The following is a 21,267-nucleotide window of genomic DNA, read 5'->3' as shown; positions in this document are numbered from 1 at the left end:
TATCCTTGAAAGACAAACAATGATTTCAGCTTCGTGTCCAACCAGGAGTAAGTGGTGAGAGTCATTTCCTCTCATTCTAACCAAAATGTACTTCAACCCAACCTTTGTACAGAATTAAAATCAAAATCTTTCAAGGAGCCCAACCACATTATTGTAGTGCAAGTAAATTATATAGTATAGAAACAAGCCATTTGGCCCATCATGTTCATGTAACTATAAAGACTACATCAATCCCATTTTATTCATTCCATCTTGTCCATCAACTTCCTCCACACTTGCCCTCTCAGTACAAAATATTTACAATAGCCTATTATCCTACCAACTTGTCTGCCTTTCACTGTAAAACGAATGTTGGCGTACGCGGTTGCAGCTCCTCACCCCCCATTACGTACTGTCTATGATCGGGAAACACTCGTGAAAATAAGAAATACTAACCTGACAGTCAAACAATATTTATTTATATACACGTATATTTTTCTCCTGTGTTAATGTATTGTTTGTACATGTGTTGCATCTGGTTGATTTGCTCCAAGGACCGGAGAGCTGTGTTTCTCATCGGGTTGTAATTGTGCAATCGGATGATAATAAATAAACTTGAACCATCTCTTGGTTATTGACATCACTCACGTCACTTTGAAAAATATAAATTACAAGATGAAAATACATCTTGAGGAGGAAAATAAATAATTCTAGTTTCTTTAGGGATTGGATAATATTTCAGAATGGGGAGGCGAGTGACAAGGAAATGGTGCAGTGATACTTTGCTTTTTCTACTCACATTGTTACATGACCTTATACTGTTGGTAATTCCACTGAAAGTGTCCAGGATAACCAAATTAATTATCTTAAGTGTTACAGACAATGAATTAGGGCCTGACTTCTTAACCCTGGAACTCCAGTTCTAAAGCATTTGGCAATTCAAGTCTCTTACTCACTGCAAGGTTTCTACAGGAAATGAGCTTCAATAGTTGACAACAATAACGTGTTTATTGCCAGGCATTGTATATATGCACAGAAATTCATATTTGTTGCAGCTGGGAAAAATTAGAAGACCTAAAAAAACCCTACAATAATATCTTTGATTAAATTAGAAAGAGACAATAAATACAAAAACAATATTTACAATTACAATCCTTTTGTGGTGCCGGAGCAGTCCCTGATTATTGTAACATGGAGGTTCAAGGCCCTGACATCTGTTGGATAGAAACCAGTACTTTCCTAGTTTCTTGCATAATCCAAGCCTGTGACCCAATATTTATTTCAATTAGTAATCTGCCTCAAAGGAAAAAAATATGCTGTGTACAGATTTAAAAAAAACAATGTGGTAATTCTGCCTTGCCTGCAGGAAAAAGAATCTCAGGGCTGTATGTGATGCCATGTATGTACTCTGACAATAAATCTGAATCTCGTACAACAGCTATCCTGGAAACCAACAAGGATGTCATTGTGGTTGCTTTGTTGGGGGAGCAGACAGTTATCCAGTGTAGGCACTGTGTCTGAAACTGCACAAGCACCATTTCCTAGAGCAGACATTCTCAACGGGGCTCTACAACCCTCCCCGGGGGTCACTGCACGTACAAGTTAAAGCCTTTTTTTCTTTTCACTTCATGCCACACAATTTTTTTAAATGTAGTCAGTAAAAGCACAGAAGAAAACCAAAACTTAACTGCTTCACAGGGAAGTGGGTCCATCTACATTGATCAGAATCCCGAGGGACATAACCAAAAATAAAAGCAGCTCTGGAGCACTTAAAAAAAAATTACAGGAGAAAGAAAACATTTTTTAAACAAAATCCACCATTCTCCCCCCTTTCCCCCTCCCCCCTTCCCCCAATGATTTGCTTATAGGAACCCAACTTGTGAAAGAGGCACGATTTACTACCCTGGAATCTTAAAAGGGCAAAATGCTGCAGAGCAAAGTTTGAGGACAACGATGTGACCATCATACAAATCCCAGCTGTCACAGCAAATCTTCAAATACATGTCAAAAAAACTTGACAATGTGAAATTTATTTCTATTTTGCTTCTTCCAACATATTGCTTACAATAGTCACATAACCAAAAACAATTGCAGTAGATCTTCAGAGAAATTTGTTTCAACTCTATTCAGATCGGTTCTTGAAATAAATCCTTACACGGCATGACGATTGTGCAAAAAACAATCCCCCTCAGTTGGTGGTATTTACATTTTGGTTATAGCTTGTTAAAAACCTACACTTACAAGTCACCACAAATTGCAAGTCCCAGTTTTTAAACCCTATTGTTGCATGATGCCTTTCAGATTTGCTGATTACATTATTTCTGCCTCCAAATGTAGGAGTTTCAACACAGGAAAGATGGGCAGCTCATTATACAGTGGACAAAACTGGTTCCACACTGGAGCTCTCTCACACTTGAATCCTATTTTCTTGCTTGCGATATTTTGCATTTTGAGTTTTTCTCTGAAACACATGACAAATTCTGAACAGTGAATGCATCAGTCTCAGGTTTGCTACCCTTTATCTCAAGCTACCCAAGTGTTGGCACTCCTCCAGTCACATTACAAAAAGCCAAAAAGGTATAAAACAAGTTATTTAGCCCATCAACACATTTCTTACAATCCACTCAATTCCTATCTATCAATACAGTGGGCTCATTATCATTCTGGGAGCAAAGTGGAAAAGCATTTTTAAAGGAGAGAACATTGGTGTTTTCTGCCACCCTGCACCAGGCAAGGTAACTGAATCATTCCTTTTTTTAAAGTTAATTTTTTTTTTTAAAAAAACATTAATTAAACAAAAAGAATCTCACCCTTTCCTATAATCACAGTTACCTTTTGAATTAATAAAAGAGAAAGCAATAATGTGGAACCATTGGTGACCCATTCTCCAGGAACATACAGTAATTGTTATTACGACCCTGGAATCTTAAAAAGGCCGAAATAAAAATTCTAACGTTGGCCCTACAATTTCATAAATTGAAACTTTATCTTTGATATTATATCTAATTTTCTCTAAACTTAAATAGGACATTACATTGTATAACCACTGTATATGTGCAGGGATGAAACATCTTTCCATTTCAGTAAGATTGCTCGTTTGGCTATCAACATGGTAAAAGCTAAAACTCCACCCCCCCCCCCCACCAGGATGCTGATATAACCTTATCTGGATAATGAGGAAAATCAAGCAAAGCAATTAACGGGCAAGGTTCCAAAATGGTCTTAAGAATCTTTGATAACATTTGGAAAAACGTCTTTCCAGAACCTCTCTAAATTGGTGTACTCCCAAAACATATGGATCGGGGAAGCTTCAAAATTTTACATTTCTCAACGTCTTCTTTGGCTTGGCTTCGCGACGAAGATCTATGGAGGGGGTAAATGTCCACGTCAGCTGCAGGCTCGTTTGTGGCTGACAAGTCCGATGTGGGACAGGCAGACATGGTTGCAGCGGTTGCAGGGGAAAATTGGTTGGTTGGGTTGGGTGTTGGGTTTTTCCTCCTTTGTCTTTTGTCAGTGAGGTGGGCTCTGCGGTCTTCTTCATAAAGACGAGATCATTTAAGTTGGACATGTGAATTATGTTACCACCTTAAATTGTAATTAGCAATGTCTTGCATAAAATTAGAAATCATTAATAAAACTTGGAGTAGCCAATCATTCGAGGAGTCTAATTATTTTTCGATTGGTAAAGACATTACAGGGACATGGCGAACAACCAGGCAAACAGTTTACGGTACATGACTTAGCCAATTGATGGACTAGACTCAAAGGGCTAAATGGTCTACTCTTCTCAAATATTCCCAGGTTGCCCTAGTTTCCACATTCCACCTTCCATCGGTCATTTCACTACAGGAAAGACAAGATTAAAAGAGTGAAGAGAATATTTACTTGGATGTTGCCGGGACTTCAGAAACAGTGTCACAGGGAAAGGTTAAACAAGTTGGGACTTTATTCCTTGGAGCAAAGAACTAGGAAAGGGGTGGGCGGGGGGGGAAGAAATATTTGATAGAGATATTTTAAATTATGAAGGGGACAGATAATGAAATGCAAGTAGGCTTTTTCCACTGAAGTTAGGTGAGATGCAAACCAGAGGATGAAAGGGGAAAAGTTTAGGGGAAACATTAGGGGAAATGTGGGCTCAATTTTAACATTTAAGAAAAAATTTGGACAGGTACATGGATGGGAGGGGCATGGATTGAGTGCAGGTAAGTGGATCTATGCAAAATAATAGCTCGGCACAGACTAAAAGACCCAAGAGCCCATTTTCTGTGCTGTAATGTTCTATGGAAAATGATAAATGAGGAGCTCCAGAACACTTGCCTACTGGGCACCTTTCATTTTAAAACCACAAGATAGTACTTTCATGGGGATGAGAATTTCACAGTCCAATACTTTAAGAAGTATCATCTTGCACAAACCAAATGGTCACCTTCAATAAATGAAAATTAAAAGATTGGACATGTAGATCAAGCAGCGTCTGTGGAAACAGAAATTGAAGTCTCTTCGTCATTTTCTTGAAAGGCATGTCCAGTGTTACACTTAGTTAAAAAAAAGCATCAAGAAAATAATGCAATTCTGCTACGTCACTAAAGTATGGAAGCTGTTCCATTGTACAGAGAGATTGTATCGATTTTATGAAGAAATTTGCAAGATACCATACATTCGACAGGGAGAAAATTCCGAAGTTGTACTGCTTGGAGTACTCTCGCTGTTTGGATTTATGTAATTGCTCAGGGCTTGCAGAGGGAGAAGAAAATTAAAACTCTGAGAAAACAAATAAAATGCTTGTCAACAGCATTAGTGTCCATACCTAAACCCATTCCCATGGCTCTCGATTCCACAACCTTGCTGGTTACAGCCCAAGGTTCATGCAAGCATTCTTTAAATACACAAGTGGTTGTGCATCTACCCAACTTTCAGTTTTCTTTTTCCCTTTAATTCCCCTCTAACCATGTCCTTAAGTGTTTCTGCATTAATGCCACCTCTCAACCAGGAATAACAACCCTCCACTACACGTTAAGAACTCAGTAGTGGACAGAGTAGAGACCACAAAGTACTGTGGAGAGTCCATTTAACTAATGACCTATCGTGGACACACATCTCACTTGTCAGGAAGGCGCAACAGAGACTTCACTGCCCAAAAAGACTGAATTAGGCAAGGGTATGGGCCACCATCATGTCAACCTTCGACAGGAGCTCTATTGAGAGAGAGTACTGGCCATCTACAACACAGAGCAGTACAATTGCTGCAGAGAAATGAATCGAGGTCAATCCACAGGGCCATAAAGTGACAAAGAGGATCACTGGAGTCACCCCCCCACCTCTCCCCCACAAAAAACAATGTGATGTACTGGGACCATTGCCTGAAGAGGGCACGCAAAAATCATTAAGGACCCCTTCCACCCTGCACACAGCATCTTTCAGCTGCTCTCAGAAGTATCACAGCAGATGTCAGCGGCTGAGGAATAGTTTCTTTCCATAGGAAGTAAGAATGCTGAACGACTGAAAGAACTGCTCGTAGAAACTCTGCAAGACTAATATTCACTGAACGATATTTATTTTAAATGAATATTCGTCTTGCAAACATATGTCTGGCTGTATGCATGTTATGTCTGGTCGTTTGCCTGCATGTTTTGCACCGAGGACCAGGGAACTCTGTTTCGTTGGGTTGCAGTGTGCGATCGGATGACAAGAACTTTCCATAGATTCTCTCAATTGTACCACAAAATAAATTGTGGTCGTTATCTGTACCCACGGTATGGCTTTTCAATATTACAAAGTGATTCCAAAGAAATTACAAATCAAAAGCAGAGATGTTAAACATAGAAACCCTGCAGCACAATACAGGCCCTTCAACCCAAAGTTGTGCCAAAACATTACTTGGCTTACCTATAGCCCAATATTTTTATAAGCTCCATGTACCAGAGGTGTCTGAGGAGGTTCATTTTGTCACCAAAGACTCTTGTAAGCTTCGACAGGTGTACTGTGGAGAGCACAGTACTGGTTTCAATATGGAGGCGCCAACTCTCAGGACAAGAATAAACTCCAGAGGGTTGTCAACTCGGCATGCGACATCACAGGCACCAGACTTCATCAAGGACATCGACACGAGGCGGTGTCTTAAAAAAGCAGCTTCTATCTCGAAGTCACCCACCACCCAGGCCACGGCCTCTTCACTCTGCTACCATTGGGGAAAAGGTACAGGAGCCTAAAGACGAGCACTCAGTGGCACAGGGACAGCTTCTTCCCTGCTGCCATCAGATTCCTGAATCATCAATGAACCAAACTTTTCATACACTATTATTGTTACTTTTTTATTTTTTATACTAATGTTGTAAGATTGGTTATAACGTGAACATTTACACTATGATGCTGAGGCAAAACACTGGTTCATGACAATAAATCCTGGTTCTGACCACTAAAAGTCTCTTAAAAGACCTTCTGGTATCCGTCTCCACCATCGTTGCCAGCAGCCCATTCCACACACTCTCCGCATAATAAACGTACCCCTGACATCTCCTCTGTACCTACTCCCCAGCATCTTAAACCCGTGTTCTCTTGTGGCAACCATTTCAGCCCTGGGGAAAAAGCATCTTCTATACCTCTATCAGGTCACCTCTCATCCTCCATCACTCCAAGGAGAAAGGCAGAGTTCACTCAACCAGTCTTCATAAGGCCTGCTCCCTAATCCAGGTAATATCACTTTTAACCTTCATTTGGTCAGGAACAGGGAGAGCAGCTGCAATTCCATTCCACTGAGATTGGACAACTCAGACTGGGGATTGGAACACATTTGTTCAAGGGTGAGAAACAGAGATCTTTTGATAGGGTAAATCCACAATGTAGTCACAGCATAAAGGTGCCAAACTTAGTCAAAGTTGAAATCAATTCATTTTGCATTCCCTAATTGACCTCAGTGCATTGGAAGGAAGTAAAAACAAACTCATTTCCGACCAATCAAATCTCTTTTGGAAATTGGACTGGTGAATGTTGTTTAATGACAGGCCACATTCCATAGTGGTCCCAACAAACAGCTTGCTGCTTCTTCATGTCCAAGGATGTATGGGAAAGATCACCAGAAGGATGCCTGATGGATGGAAAAGTGTCGAGCTCTTTCAGGGTCAACTTTCAAAACAGTCGCTGTCGAGATATTCCATTTAAATGATAATGAATATTTGTACTCTGGATGACTAATCTCGTTTCCTCAGCCAAACATAATAAAATTTAATCAATAAAGAGACACTCAAATTTGATGAGCAAGTAATTGTTGAATGGCCTTATGATTTTCTCCTGGATTTGATGGCAATAAAGATTTGGATATGGTTCAAGACCAGAGAAGTTCCAGAGGATTGGCGACATTAATTCTTGCAGCAAGCCTTGAAGGGGTCTGCGCCTTTTAAGCAAAGGTTCACTGCCTCCTATATTTAATTAAATTAGGCAAGTGTTTGAATGCACAAATCATACAATTTGGGGCCCAATACCTGCTCACAAATTTGATGACGGCATTTTGAAAACTAATTTTAATGTCGGAGTTCCAGCAGAAAAAAACCCAAAACTTCTTTATACTGTGAAGCATATTGAGATGTGGAGTGCAGATTTTCAAAATTGACATCAAATTATTTGCCGCAAGTGATAATGGCTGAATGAAGTTGGATTACATGATAAACATGGATCCCCACTTACTTGTGCATTCAGGGGATGTTAACTTCATCAGGAATATCAGTGTTTCTCTTTCAGAGAAAACCTACAGCACAATACTGGTCCTTCGTGCCACAAAGTTGAACCGAACATGTCCCTACCTTAGAAATTAAAGCCATCCAGTTTACTAAGCTCCATGTACCTCTCAAAAATCTCTTAAAAGACCTCCACCTCTCCAAAAATCTCTTAAAAGACCTCCACCTCTCCAAAAATCTCTTAAAAGACCTCCACCTCTCCAAAAATCTCTTAAAAGACCTCCACCTCTCCAAAAATCTCTTAAAAGACCTCCACCTCTCCAAAAATCTCTTAAAAGACCTCCACCTCTCCAAAAATCTCTTAAAAGACCTCCACCTCTCCACAAATCTCTTAAAAGACCTCCACCTCTCCAGCAAATCTCTTAAAAGACCTCCACCTCTCCACAAATCTCTTAAAAGACCTCCACCTCTCCACAAATCTCTTAAAGACCTCCACCTCTCCACAAATCTCTTAAAAGACCTCACCTCTCCACAAATCTCTTAAAGACCTCCACCTCTCCACAAATCTCTTAAAAGACCTCCACCTCTCACAAATCTCTAAAAGACCTCCACCTCTCCACAAATCTCTTAAAAGACCTCCACCTCTCCACAAATCTCTTAAAAGACCTCCACCTCTCCACAAATCTCTTAAAAGACCTCCACCTCTCCACAAATCTCTTAAAAGACCTCCACCTCTCCACAAATCTCTTAAAAGACCTCCACCTCTCCAAAAATCTCTTAAAAGACCTCCACCTCTCCAAAAATCTCTTAAAAGACCTCCACCTCTCCAAAATCTCTTAAAAGACCTCCACCTCTCCAAAAATCTCTTAAAAGACCTCCACCTCTCCAAAAATCTCTTAAAAGACCTCCACCTCTCCAAAAATCTCTTAAAAGACCTCCACCTCTCCAAAAATCTCTTAAAAGACCTCCACCTCTCCAAAAATCTCTTAAAAGACCTCCACCTCTCCAAAAATCTCTTAAAAGACCTCCACCTCTCCAAAAATCTCTTAAAAGACCTCCACCTCTCCAAAAATCTCTTAAAAGACCTCCACCTCTCCAAAAATCTCTTAAAAGACCTCCACCTCTCTAGAAATCTCTTAAAAGACCTCCACCTCTCTAGAAATCTCTTAAAAGACCTCCACCTCTCTAGAAATCTCTTAAAAGACCTCCACCTCTCCAGAAATCTCTTAAAGACCTCCACCTCTCCAGAAATCTCTTAAAAGACCTCCACCTCTCCAGAAATCTCTTAAAAGACCTCCACCTCTCCAGAAATCTCTTAAAAGACCTCCACCTCTCCAAAAATCTCTTAAAAGACCTCCACCTCTCCAAAAATCTCTTAAAAGACCTCCACCTCTCCAAAAATCTCTTAAAAGACCTCCACGTCTCCAAAAATCTCTTAAAAGAACTCCACCTCCACTACCGTTGCCAGCAGCCCATTCTATGCACCCACCTCTTTCTGCGTAATAAACTTAACCTGGACATCTCCTCTGTACCTACTCCCCCAGCACCTTAAACCAGAGTCGTCTTGTGGAAACCATTTCAGCCCTGGGAAAAAACCTCTGACTATCCACACAATCAATGCCTCTCATCATCCTCTACAGGTCTATCAGGTCACCTCTCATCTCCACCACTCAAAGGAGAAAAGGCCGAGTTCATTCAACCTGTTTTCATAAGGCCTGCTCCCTAAACCAGGCAACATCCTTGGAAATCTCCCCTGTACCCTTTCTATGGCTTCCACATCCTTCTGGTAGTGAGGTGACCAGAACTGCACACAGTACTCCAAGTGGGATCTGACCAGGGTCCCATGTAGCTGCAACATTACCTCTCGGCTCCTAAATTCAATTCCACGATTAATGAAGGCCAATCCAATGTATGCCTTCTTAACCACAGAATCAACCTACACAGCTGCCTTGAACGTTCTCTGACTCAGACCCAAGATCCATTTGATCCTCCACATTACTATGAGTTTTACTATTAATATTATATTCTACCATCATATTTGACCAAACAAAATGAGCCTCTTCGCACTTGTTTAGGTTGAACTCCATCTGCCACTTCTCAGACCAGTTTTGCATCTTATCAATGTCCAGCTGTAACCTCTGACAGCCCTCCACAACATCCCCAACCTTTGTGTCAAACTAACTAGCCCATCCCTCCACTTCCTCGTTCAGGTCATTTATATATTAAAAAAATCACGAAGGGCAAGGGTCCCAGAACAGATCCCCGAGGTCACCGCCCACCATGCAGAATATGACCCATCTACAACCGCTCTTTGCCTTCTGTGGGCAAGCCAGTTCTCCATCCACAAAGCAACGTCCCCTTGGATTCCCTGCCTCCTTACTTTCTCCAGAAGCCTTGCATGGGGAACCTTATCAAATGCCTTGCTGAAATCCATATACACTACATCTACTGCTCTTCCTTCATCAATGTATGTCGTCACATCCTCAAAAAATTCAATCAGGTTCGTAAGGCACGACCTGCCCTTGACAAAGCCATGCTGACTATTCCCAATCAGATTAAACCTCTCCAAATGTTCATCAATCCTGCCTCTCAGGATCTTCTCCATCAACTTCTCAATCACCGAAGTAAGACTCACTGGTCTATAATTTCCTGGGCTAGCTCTACTCCCTTTTGTGAATAAAGGAGCCCTCTGATCCTCTAGAACCTCTCCTGTCCCCGTTGAGGATTCCAAGAGGCTCAATCACCTCCTACAGTCACTGGGGTGCATCTCATCCAGTCCAGGCCAACTTATCCAATAATGATTTCCAAAAGATCCAGCACATCCTTTCTCTTAATATCTGCATGCTGAAGCTTTTCAGTCTGCTGTAACTCATCCCTAGAAACACCAAGATCCTTTTCCCATAGTGATTACTGGTATTCATTAAGTGTCTCTGCTATTTACTTCCGTTCCATACACACTTGCCCACTGTCACACTTGAGAAACCTTATTCTTTCACGTCTTATCCTCTTGCTCTTGGGATTATGCTTAATCATGCCAGCCAAGGCCTTGTCATGGCCCCTTCTGGCCCTCCTAATTTTTTTCCTTTTTAAGTTCCTTCCTGTTACCCTTGTAATCTTCTAGCTCTCTAACATTACCTAGCTCTCCGAACCTTTTGTTAGCTTTTCTTTTCTTGACTAGATTTATTACAGTCTTTATACACCATAACTTCTCTGTCTCATTGGAACGTACCTCTGCAGAACTCCACACTAATATCCCCAGAATTTTGCCACATTTCTTCTGTACTCTTCCCTGAGAGCATCTGTTCCCAATTCAAGCTTCCATTTTCCTGGCTGATAGCCTCATAATTCCCCTTACTCCAATTAAACACTATTTTCTATTTCCTTTACAATAGCATTGGAGGGAGAGAGGAACAGACAAATAGAATTGTAAAGGAAATAGAATTATGATCACCATCTCCAAAATGCTCTCCCACTGAGAGATCTGACACCTGACTAGGTTCATTTATCCTAATTTTCCCCAGTACTTCAGACTTGATCACAATCGTGGCTCAGGAGCCAAATCAAACCAGGCAAAGACATCAGATTTCCCTCAATGAAAGACAATAATGGGGAGGGGTGTGGGTGTAAAAAAAATGACAACACTTCCACAGTTCAGTTTCCTCAAATCCAATTCACTAACTACCATGGTGGGAACAAAACTTGTAGCTCTAGAGCAGTCAGTTCTCATCCATTACTCCAGTGGTTTGCAACCTTTTTTCCCCACTCACATATTGCCCAAAGTAATCCCTTACTAACCACAGAGCACCTATAGAGTGTCAGGTCACTCAGCTGAGCGCTACTGGTATCATGTAACCCAGTACTACCTGTTGCATGGTTGGGTGGTCGGCAACTAAACCGACTCCCCCACCAGGCTCGCCTGGAGTGGAGTGGATAGACAACCTGCAGGATTTTTTAAAAAAGACCCGTCAAAGGGCGGATGAACCCTCCCGTAGGGTCAACTGCCATCTAGCAAACACGTGCCGTGAAGCACGGAATGGGCATCCCTTACATCGAAGCTTGGTCTGGCCATTCACTGCAACAGAACTCTCTCTCGCTGCCACCCCCCCCCCCCTCCCCCCTGTCTTGGACCTCACCATGCTGCTGGATCCAGGAGGGGATGTCAAGAAAGTGGGCCTGGACCTGCGCAAACCCTACTCACACAAAATCCATTTGCACACGTTGTTCCTTTCTGAGGAGTGGGGTATCCTCATAGCAAACCCCACAAACTGACTGAAAAGAACCATCATCACCCAATGGGATGGTCAGCCAAAAGAAGAAAGAATGAGTGGAAAAAAGGTTGAGAGCCCAACTAATTACCTCATCACCATTCCCCTGAAACCTTGCTTAACCTTCCACTGATTTTATCTGTCTTATCCTGTCATCTAAAGTTTGACGAATCCACTCCAAGAGGCACGTTCAATCTCAATATGCATATCTACATCATCACTCGGCTGGGTTAACATCGAGTCTAAAGATATGATCCTTGTGAATCATCCAGAAATCAGCGCTGTACGCAGAAAGTAACATTTTAATTCTTTCGGCCAACTGCACATTTGATGCCAAGTCTTCAGAACTATGTCCTCATCGAGCGCATGAAGATCAGAAGAAAATACCAGGGATATTAACTGGCTTGAACACATCTCGAGAAAAACCCAAGTGCACAGTTAACCGGTCAAGCGTTCGGGGGGACCGATTGGAGGTAACTGGTTTATTTTTAAGGGTCACACATGGTTCAGTGTGGACCAAGTGGAGCGCATGGCTGGAAGGGGGGGGGGGGGGGGGCGGCACAAGCCGTCCCATTCTCATACAACAACATACACCGCGTCCGTCCTTTCTGCAATCATCCTCGTTTACCATTCCTCAAGTCCGTGGCACAGTTACTCGGCATACCTCACGTGGAGAAGGAGATCTGTACAGTTGTCTTTGAGGGAAACTAAGTGTGAAGAATCCTACCACCCCCCCCCCCCCAACTACAACAATGAAAGAGAAGGGGGGGGGGGTGAATTTGGGAACAGGTATCATCTTCACCTCCTCCCCACTTCTGGCCAAGTTATAAAAAATAAATCCAGACATGAGGGTTTAAAAACACTAACTCAGCGTAAATAAAATCTCTTCAAAGTCTTACGTCCGGGACGAGCATGAAGGCCATTCAGCCCGACGCGTCGGTACCGACTCCCTGCCGGTTTCACACTCACGCTCCAGCTTTTGCCACCCCCATGACCCCCGACGTTCTCCTCACCTTGGTTTCTTGCTGGCTGCACACAGAACCTGGAGACCTCTGGAGCTCTGTGTTCTGAGGTTCGCTCTCCGTGTCGCTGTTTTCGGTCATGGTCCTGTGAGCGCGGGCTTTAAATCCCCTGTTAACTTGTTACTTTCTGCGAGTGCCGGCGACGACGCCGCTGTCTAAACCGGCGCGAGCGCCTGCATGTGTCTTTCCACTCCACAACTTTGATACATTCCCAGTGTAACAAATAAGCCACGCCCACCCGCCAGCTGATTGGTCCGCTTTCGCCTTTTTAGCATCTGCCCGAGCGGACGCCCATGATTGGGTACGCCTGAGCAGAAAGGGGCGGTGCCGCTCGGGGGCTGTGGGTCTGATAGTATTCTGACCCGATCTGGTTTGCCTGAGATGGGGGTAATGTCCGAAGTATCCTGAATAGCTAATGGATGATTGGCTCTCTGGGAATGGTATCACTCTTTAGCCCCTTTTCCACTGGCATCCCAGTTAATTGGTCGTGCAGTGTCCCTGGATAGGCAGCACTTTGGGCCGTTTCCACTGGGCCACTCTTAACTGGGACACTAATTTGCTTTTCCACTGAACACACTCATCCCCCCAGATCAGAGTGTTCGACCTTCCACTGGAAATGGGTGACTTTCTGCTGTTTCTTTTCCGCTGATAAGCAAACGGCGGGAATATGAGTAGGGAAAGAGGTTGTTAATCCCCGGCGTGACATGATGTCACTGCAGACAGTGGACCCAATGCCAGTAAATTCCCAGTTCATTCCTGGGACAGGGTGCCAGTGGAAAAGGGGCTATAGATTCTTCAATTCAGTCGCTATCCAGTGACGTCTGAAAGATTGCCGTTGCATTGGGCTGGCTACAAGGGGCCGATCAACCTGAGTTTGGCAGATACGATGGAGCTAATGGGATAGGTGCCAACATGATTCAGCTTCTTAGAGAGCGAGCAAAGAGCTTGCCTTTAAACATTAATCAACACTAAACACAGGCTAAATGAACCAAATGCAATTGATTAGAGTTCCCTTTAACATTTGGTTCATCATAAATTAATGTAATTGTCTTGAAATCACAGATAGGCCTAGATATATTGACAGTTTCCTGGTTACTTAGCCCAGAAACCTAAACATTGTTTACCCTCTTCACGGGCGTGAATTAACATCAAGTGTCAGATGATATGGGGTGAGCTCAGTGTCCATCACTGTCACAAGTTTTGCATTTTGACTTAAATATTGAAAAAAAGCCCTTGAATTTAAAAACATTGAGAGTTCTCAGGAGAAATGATGTTTTGAGAGGGAGGAAGAGATGGATTGCAACAAGATTGAGAAAATGGTAATTCAGTTCCAAGTTTAAAAAAAATGTTTTAATAAACAACACAAAACATTTTCTTGCTATGCAATATAATTTACAGCAGTCATCCTCAGGTTTTTTCTTTCCACTCACATACAACCTTAAGCAACCCCTTACTAATCACAGAACACCTATGGCATAGGGAATACTTAAAGTGGGATGTGAGTGGGAAAAAAAAGGTTGAGAACCACTGATTTACAGAGTCCAGTATTACCCCTCCCCCCAATTCCTTGCTTGAGGTCAAGTGAGATTGTTAAACCTTCTCCCTTTAACAATGAGGCTCTATAGCCAGTGTTAAGCTACTCCCAATTAACTCTGTAATGAAACTTTTCTGGCTTCTAAAATGTTGTTTTTCACAGACCTGGGTGGGGGATGGTGGTGGTGGGGAGGGGGGGGTGCGATTTGAATGAGGGATCCCCTCTCTTGTCCATCCTCATTGATCCAGAGCAACAAGTCTGCAAGTTTTTGCATCTCTCATGACCAACTGGTTATTTACCTGTGCACTCCCTCCTTCTCCTCCTGTCTAGAGGGTGAACAAATCTAAGTTCTTGGGAGTCACTATCTCAGTGGATCTTTCATGGATCCAACACACTAATGGCATCGTGAAGAAACCACCTCTACTTCCTGAAGAGTTTGTGGGGGTTTGGTATGACATCGGAAACCCTGGCAAATTTCTACAGATGCATGGTGGAAAGTGTGCTGACTAGCTGCATCACGGTCTGGTAAGGGGACACCAATACCCCTGAGCATAAAGTCCTCCAAAAGGTAGGGGACATAGCCCAGGGCATCACAGGCAAAACTCTCCCCACTATCTAGAACATCTACTGGGAACACTGCCGTCGGAGAGCAGCAGCAATTAACAAGGATGCACACTACCCAGCGCATACTCTGTTCTCACGGCTGCCAGCAGGAAAGAAGTTATAGATGCCACAAAACTCACACCGTCAAGTTCAGGAACAACTGCTACCCCTCCACCATCAGAACAATAAACTCAAACAGGGACTCACTTAAGGACTCTTACTTGTGCACTTTATTGATTTTTTAAAATTCTCTCTGTATTGTACAGTCAGTTTGTTTACATTCATTATCTGTTTACAGTTCTTTATTTGTTTGCATGTGTATGTTGTGTACAGTTTATTTTTGGTTTACCAATAAATGGTAATTCTGCCAAGCCCGCAGGAAGAAGAATCTCAGTGTTGTATGTGATGTCATGTATGTACTCTGACAATAAATCTAAAATCGGATCTGAAATCTTGCATTGTCTTCTGGTGACAGGAAATTCTTCAGGTACCAGGTTAACATTGGAGGGTTAAGTTTGGTCGGAATCATTTAGGTGGGATTATAGTGACCTGATTTTATGTTCTAATCGAACTAACTGAAGGGATCTTGATCCTTATTTAGGTAGGATGACATGCGGTGGGAAAGAAGATTGCATAATGGACACTGGTACAAGAATAAGTTGATTATGCAGTCACGGACCTTTGAAAACAAAGATTTGGCCGCAGGACTAATGGAATGGTTGGAAACGACAGAGTCAAGAGTCAGGACCTAAAGGGGGACACGTGGATGAGAAAAGGAGCTGGTTATTGCATACAAAAGGCCAAGTGTTGAATTGCATCCAAAGCGAGGAAACAGATTAATATTTTAGGTATATTAAATGCTAATGCAGCTTTCACAGCCAAACACTCACTAGCACCTTTTCTGTTAGAGACACTTATGGATGCAAATTGCACCATTTTCTTTCAGTAATTTTCAGAAATGTTTTTTTTTTCCCCTCCGTCCTCTTTTCTCTTCACCATCAGATCAATACTTCAAATTTAATCAGATGCCTCCCCAGTGTTTGAGAAGGTTGTCACGTTACTGTAAAATATAGTGAGATAAAATAAAATTTCAAAATGAAATGACCTTACAAGAATACTCTTGTTATGTATCTGTCACTATTGATATGTCCACCGATCAATTTCTACCTGTCCAATAATGAGACAAGCTCCCCGCTTGCAAGAGGAATGTACATCACTTCCTTTGCTTTAAATAACAAATCTTTGTAATAAAAGGTCATGATTCTGAAAAATGAACTTTTTAAAAATCTTTTTCCATGGATGCTGAGCATTTCCAGAGCTTTCTGCGTTATCTTGAGATTTCAAGAGTCCAGATATGTTGATTTATACTTGTTTTTGTTTGCCTGTTTCAAATATGAGCACGTTTTCGATTGCAAACATATTAAAAAAGTGTTTTACAATAAATGTTTCATAAACAGTAATAAATATGGTAGAAATATAAGATCATAAATGCATTGTTTGGTTTAAATGGCTTCATTCATTGCCATTTAAATATTGAGAGAGATTATAGGGTTGTGAGATATCTGTTATTCTCCATAGCCTGCCAGTAAAGATGAGGAAGATATACGTTTATAGCACATCTTGACATCCATTTAAAGATATCCCAATGTACTCTACAGCCAATCAAGTATTGCTGCTATGTATTCTTTACTGGAATGCAGGAGACAAGAAGGTTGAGCTCCAAAACGGGAGGGGTGGCGAGGAGGTAAGTTGGAGCTGGAAAAGTTTTGCCAGTTCCCACATTGCTCAAGAACTTGGAGTTTAGCTAAATCATAGCAGAGAGGGAGGCAGCTGAGGGTGACATTGGACCGGGGGCTTTGGATTCAAGCCCACGCCTTTATTTGAGAAGGGGTCCAGGAGACCTGTGTTAAAGGGTGCAAGAGAAACACAAGTGTCACTGCAAAGGGTGAATGATGATGGTGGCCCAAGTGAGGAGCTTTCACCTGTGCAGGATGAATCCACCTCTATCCACTGGGAAGTTGAGTATCAGGATGCACCAGCCCTCTCACTAAGCACTGGGAGACCACAGTCCATATAACCATATACAGCACAAAACAGGCCAGTTTGGCCCTACTAGTCCATGCCGGAACAAATCCCCACCCTCCTAGTCCCTCTGACCAGCACCTGGTCCATACCCCTCCAGTCCTCTCCCCTCCATGTAATTATCCAGTCTTTCCTTAAATGTAAATAACGTCCTTGGTTCAACCACCTCGGCCGGAAGCTTATTCCAAATCCCAACCACCCTTTGTGTGAAGAAATTTCCCCTCATGTTCCCCTTATAAATTTCCCCCTGCAATCTCAAACCATGGCCTCTGGTTTGACATTGACATTGAGTGGCCACTGATCCTACAAACACTCTCCGGTGTTTCTGGTTCAGGCAGCAAGGGCTTTGGCAGTTTGGCTGCTGGGAACAGGTTGGCGAGGTATCATGGCAGGACTGACAGGTAACCTCAGTCTGGGAGGGGGGCTCAAAGGCCAAAGCTGTGGGGGAAAAGATGGAACAGTGGAGGAGGGCAAAAGGCCCCTCAGATAGCTGAGGGGGGAAGGGAAATGAAAGAGGCAGTTTGTTGAAGTAGGACAGAGGTAGGGATTTTAAGAGAGGGGAAGCAAGAAAGAGAGAAGAGATCCCAGGTGGGAAATCCATGAGGTTGTAGGTTAGATTGTGTGTGTGTGTGCGCGCGCGAGCATTCATGCCACCATTTAGACCCTTTGCCACTGGACTATGATCTTGTTCTGTCAATCCTTGTGAAATCTCACATACACGCACTCACGCACATACCCACTTGTTTATTTCCATTACTCAGTGGAAACAGTCATCGTTCATCAGGTGGGGCTCTCCAATGAGAATGACTTGAACAGTCTTGTGGGAGTGGTGAGGAACCACTGCACTATCAGATCTACCGTCTCCTGAATGAGGTCTGAAATCCAGGCTCTCTCTGCCCAATCAGCTGGACGTGGAAGACTTTGTACCATAGTTTTAAAAAAATTTTTATTTTGAGAATTTTCAATCAACGTGCAGTCAAAATGAAGAATAATCAAAAAGAAAAACATCAATGATATTAACAAATATCGATCCGTAACTTTGTACCATAGTTGAGACGATCTCCCAGTGTCCCCGGAACATTTATCCATTCAATGGTATCACCAAGGGAAATTGAGTTACTTTATTGTGTTACTGTATCTAGATTGTGTGCAGATTGGCCTGCTCCTTTAATAATTCTGCCACTCTGTCCACACCAAAAAACTTATGCTATGTGAAGTACATTGTAATGTTTAAGGACGTAAAAGCAAGTGATAAAGTCTAAATGACCATAAAGATGCTGTGTAAATCTAAGTGCCTCAAAATTAATTCCTGGTTAACAGCACTAAATTGCTAAATTGTCATGTGTCCTTCCACTATCTGCCTCCAAATTTGACATGGAAGGAAGGAATTTCAGTGGTGGAGTATCACACACTGGCATTCTACATTACCAACTGGCATAGATTTTCAGGCAAAGTTCTTCCTTTCCCAATTAAAGGTTCCTTTGAAAGGTTCCTTATATTGTTACGCAATAATACATCAATAACGTTACACACACATCTTAACTTCTGCCTGTCGTAAGGCAGATAAAGATTTGTTGCTCGTTTTGCCCGGTGCCCTTTACTGTATGAGAGAAGGAGAAGCAAAATGGAGTCTGAGTGTCGGTGGATTCGCCTCCAGCACTCCCACAGCTCTGCACAGACTCCTGTTCGATCCATTGGCAACCTGAGCTCCTGATCCGAACCTCCAACATGACCAAGAAGCCTTCGGAGTCTGAGGCCCTTCGGGAGCCCTTCTCGCTATTAGCGCCCTCTCGAATCCCAACTTTGATACCTTGTAACCATGAGCCAGTGTCCAGCAGCCCGCAACCCATGCAGATTCCCCCGACCGCAAGTCACCCGCAGCCTGCGGGCGTCTGTCGGCAGCTTAGCCCCTTGCTGGTCAGCTGCTGTGGTCACCATCCTGTAGGGTCATCTCCCATGTTTCTCCTTCTCAACGGGGGGGGGGTGTTCTCATATATGGTGCCCTGCGCTGGTCCGTTGCTTTCTCGGAACCTGAGACCCCTCTTGGCTGCAGCTGATCACAGGCGCCGCCATCTTGGGCACAGGAGTTTACTTACAAACACCATCAACTCCTTTAACAGGCCATTTAAAGCCTGTACAGAGCCGCCCGTATTAGGACCAGGAGGTTGAAACCTTCGGAGCAGCACTGTGTCTCCGCTGTCTCACGGCAGTGCCGCCATTTTTCTTAGCGTTGACACTTCATACTCAGCCTCCATCGCACGAAGGTGATTTTCCGCTGACCCACTTTATGCGGTGGATGGTAATCCTGTAACAGACTGTCCCGATGAAGCACACAGCCACAGCCTTGATTAGTTGATCTTGAACATGGAACATTCATTTTCCCCATTTTCCATACTCAGAAAAATTGCCTATTCAGTTAGTTACAGCGTTTTTATTGATGTTGAAATGTCAACTCATTAAGTTGAAATGAACCATGTATATTCATTAGGAAGTACTCATCTACACAAGTTGGGCAAGTTAACATTTCCTTTGTTGTGTAAAAGGAAATAAAAACTTATTAGTACATTGATAAATGCAAGAGATTAATAAGGTGCAATGCTTATTGAACCATCTAATACGATGAATAAGCCTGTATGCCTTTGTAATTAACTCCAGTGATAGCAGATGGCTAGTGCTGTCTGCCAGATAGAGACAACTGCCTGTGACTATTCTGGATGATGTCGGTGGTGGGCTCCATTTTTTAATTTTGTAAAAAAAAAAGCCATTGCAAAGAAAGTCCAAAGAGCTTCAGAGCTCTAATGTATGACAAAAGGCCCCGATGAAAGATTATTAATCATAATGCAATCACAATTATTGAGGGCTAATCCACAGTCAATTACCAAAAAACATCAGAGTCTGGATTCTTCTATCTGCACGTTATCTGGCACGGTCTTCGCAAGCATGTGGAGAGTAAAGATCACTTTAATTGTCTTTCCCATTCCCACTCTGACCTACCGGTGGCACAGATAGCGCAACGTCGTTACAGCACCAATGACCAGGGTTCGAATTCAGCACTGTCTGTAAGGAATTTGTACGTCCCACTATCCCCTCCGGTTGCTCCGGTTTATGATCACCCTGCAAAAACGTATGGGAGTTGTAGGTTAATTGGGCGTAAGTTGGCGGCAGGGGATCATGTGCTGTCAGGGCCTGTTACCATACTGTATGTCTAAATTAAATAAAAGTAAATCTGTCTATGGCCTCCTGCACTGTTAAAATAAGGCCCAACACAAGATTGAGAAACAGCACCTTATCTTCTACCTGGGAAGAGTGCAGCCTTCTGGTCTCATACTGAACTCTGACTTTATTCACTCATTCTTTCTGTCTTTATCAGAACGGAATTTCTATTTGTTTCCCATTTGTGATTTTAGCTCAGTTTATCTCTGACCTTTGGTGTAACCTGGCCTGGTGGCCATGTCTCGCATTCCCTTCCTGTTTAACTGCCCTCACACACTATCATCTTTGCACTTCTCGCATTTACTTATTTGTTCTCACTCTATCACAGATATTCCCTTTGTTCTGCCCATCCCTTCTCTCCTCTGTAACTAGCACATACTTTTTCTCCCCCCACACTTTCTCTTTCCACAGGAGCAGACTGATGTCCTGTGTGCCTCTAACATTTTTCTGTCTTTTTTTAATCATGGTATATTTTGGGCATTGTTTATGCTGTTTAAAAATGTTTACTATTTTCCATAAAGGGGTAAGTTTTTTTGACATAAACAAGGCCATCATTCAGCATCAATGTGACTCACTATTCGGAACTGTAATTTTGCAATGCTCCATCGATGAAAAAGTGCATTAACTATCATTTATAACTTTACAATTCAAAGAAAATGCGAGTAAAGAACATTCTCAACAACAGCTCAAACAACAAAGGTATGACCTTCAGGGCTGTGTGCTCACCCCACTCCTGTTCACACTCCTGAACAACGACTGCATCACCTGATCCTGCTCCAACAATGTCATCAAGTTTGCAGATGACACAGCAGTCATTGGCCTCATCAGTAAAGACAATGACTGCAGAGAAGAGGTGGAAAATCTCGTGATATGGTGGGAGAGGATCAACCATGGACAGG

General features: G+C 42.7%; 1 protein-coding gene across 7 annotated transcripts in view; it reads right to left on the bottom strand.

The window, feature by feature from the left end:
* The window catches only part of LOC138747573 (SH3 and cysteine-rich domain-containing protein 2-like), a 102,408-nt gene that overhangs the window by 76,704 nt on the left and 4,437 nt on the right, over positions 1-21,267 (bottom strand). For 4 of the 7 annotated variants that reach the window (XM_069906908.1, XM_069906906.1, XM_069906909.1 and 1 more), the window contains exon 3: positions 20,150-20,269. The exons of 1 other annotated variant lie outside the window; for it this stretch is intronic. In XM_069906908.1, coding sequence (XP_069763009.1) covers positions 20,150-20,269 — 120 coding nt within the window. Of the gene's footprint in view, positions 1-12,927; positions 13,125-20,149; positions 20,270-21,267 lie in introns of those variants that run through there. 2 more of the 7 variants (XM_069906910.1, XM_069906912.1) reach the window with 1 other exon arrangement.

Source organism: Narcine bancroftii, chromosome 12, assembly GCF_036971445.1.
Source record: "Narcine bancroftii isolate sNarBan1 chromosome 12, sNarBan1.hap1, whole genome shotgun sequence".
NCBI classification, from domain to species: Eukaryota; Metazoa; Chordata; class Chondrichthyes; order Torpediniformes; family Narcinidae; genus Narcine; species Narcine bancroftii.
This window is presented reverse-complemented; position numbering and strand designations above follow the sequence as displayed.